This window comes from Leptonychotes weddellii, unplaced genomic scaffold (assembly GCF_054177405.1).
Source record: "Leptonychotes weddellii isolate Sample4059 unplaced genomic scaffold, ASM5417740v2 HiC_scaffold_16470, whole genome shotgun sequence".
In the NCBI taxonomy this organism is placed as follows: Eukaryota; Metazoa; Chordata; class Mammalia; order Carnivora; family Phocidae; genus Leptonychotes; species Leptonychotes weddellii.
Genome location: NW_027747421.1, coordinates 2649 through 4489, shown reverse-complemented (window position 1 = coordinate 4489; position 1841 = coordinate 2649). Strand labels below are relative to the sequence as shown.

Below are 1841 nucleotides of genomic sequence, written 5' to 3'. Positions count from 1 at the left end.
CGCCTCAGATTCACTTCTCCGCACGTCCTACCTTCCAGAAAGTGGTCGCTTTTCTGATGAGAGAGTTGTTGCTCTTCTTTTCTTCGATCTCCTGTTGAGTTTGTAGGTGTTCAGAATGGTTTGATCCCTATCCAGCTGAATTCCTGAGAGGAGACGAAATCCAGGTCTCCTACTCCTCCGCCATCTTGCTCCGCCCCCCCCAAGTTTTGCAACTTTGATGACAGTGTACCACCTCTCTGTACTTGCTGTATTTGTTGACATTAGGATTCTGTGGATAGAATGAGATCCAACCAAGGGTTTGAGCTCCAGAGACTTCATTTCCCTTCAAACCTTGTGTCCCGGCACCACATTTTCCTCATGACATTCTTCATGTCTGTGTTTCTCAGCGTGTAGATGAGAGGGTTGAACATTGGGGCAATCATGGTGTAAAATAGGGCAAAAACTTTGTCGTTACTGACGGAATCAGCCGTGGGGACATATGTGAAGATGAGGGGCAAGAAGAACATGAACACGACAGTGATGTGTGAGCCACAGGTGGAGAGGGCTTTGTGGCAGCCCTGGGCTGAGCGAGTCCTCAGGGTGGACAGGATGATGACGTAAGAAATTACCAAGGCAGCAAAGGTCAAAATGGACAGCACTCCGGTGGTGCTAATGATCACAATAACCAACAGGCTAATGTCCGTGCAGGCTAGCTTCAGCAAAGGGAAAACATCACAGAAATAGTGGTCTATCTGATTGGGGCCACAGAAGGGAAGTTCAATAATAATCAGTACCTGCAGGATTGAATGGATAAATGCTCCGAGAATTGAGGCCATCACAAGGACATAGCACACCTGTCTTCTCATGATGACCATATAGTGAAGGGGTCTGCAGATAGCTGCATAACGGTCATAAGCCATGGCCACCAAGATGAAGATCTCAGTGGCACCAAAGAAGTGGGCATAAAACATCTGGGCTATGCAGCTATTGTAGGAGATGGTTTTCCGCTGAGTCAGTAGGTCTGTGATCAGTTTGGGGGCCACTGTGGAAGTGAAGCAGACATCCATGAAAGACAGGTAGCTCAGGAAAAAGTACATGGGCTGTTCACGGAGGCGGCTGCCCCTGATGGTGAGAAGAATGAACAGGTTTCCTGAAAGAATCGCAATGTAGCAAAATGAGAACACCACAAAGCAGGCAACCTTTTCATCCTCATCACTGAAAAGTCCCAGGAGGATAAATTCTGTGATGTTTTCATGTCCCATTGTTTCTGTGGATTTGATCATGTAAAGGAGAAAGTTAACTGGAAACACTCAACTTTTAAAATTATTGATTGATTTTAAAAGTCATTTATTGAGGGGCCCCTGGGTGGCTCAGTTGGTTAAGTGACTGCCTTCAGCTCAGGTCATGATCCTGGAGTAGCGGGTTCGACTCCCACATTGGACTCCCTGCTCATCAGGGAGTCTGATCCTCCATCTGACCCTCCTCCCCCTCATGATCTCTCTCTCTCTCTCTCTCAAATAAATAAATAAATAAATAAAATCTTTAAAAGTCATTCATTTAGAGTCCATAGTCTTTCATGGTTCGTCTCCCCCTCCAATTCCCCCCAATCATTTTTCCCTTCCTACTATCTTCTTTTTTTTTTTTAACATATAATGTGTTATTTATTTCAGAGGTACAGGTCTGTGATTCATCAGTCTTACACTATTCACAGCGCTCACCATAGCACATACCCTCCACAATGTCTATCACCTAGCCACTCCATTCCTCCCTTATTTTATTTTATTTTATTATTTTATTTTATTTTATTTTATTTCATGCTATGTTAATCACCATACATTACATCATTAGTTTTTGATGTAGTG

General features: G+C 44.1%; 1 protein-coding gene across 1 annotated transcript; it reads right to left on the bottom strand.

The window, feature by feature from the left end:
• Window positions 1–9: 9 nt before the first annotated feature.
• On the bottom strand, window positions 10–1451 carry LOC102745246 (olfactory receptor 4P4-like). Its single transcript, XM_006752267.2, has one exon. It carries the CDS (start codon window positions 1260–1262, stop codon window positions 315–317), a length of 948 nt encoding a protein of 315 aa, XP_006752330.2. The 5' UTR covers window positions 1263–1451; the 3' UTR covers window positions 10–314.
• Window positions 1452–1841: the final 390 nt, after the last annotated feature.

Excerpts from the sequence above, each read along its gene's own strand:
- LOC102745246 (XM_006752267.2), bottom strand. The coding sequence starts at position 1,262 with ATGATCAAATCCACAGAAACAATGGGACATGAAAACATCACAGAATTT.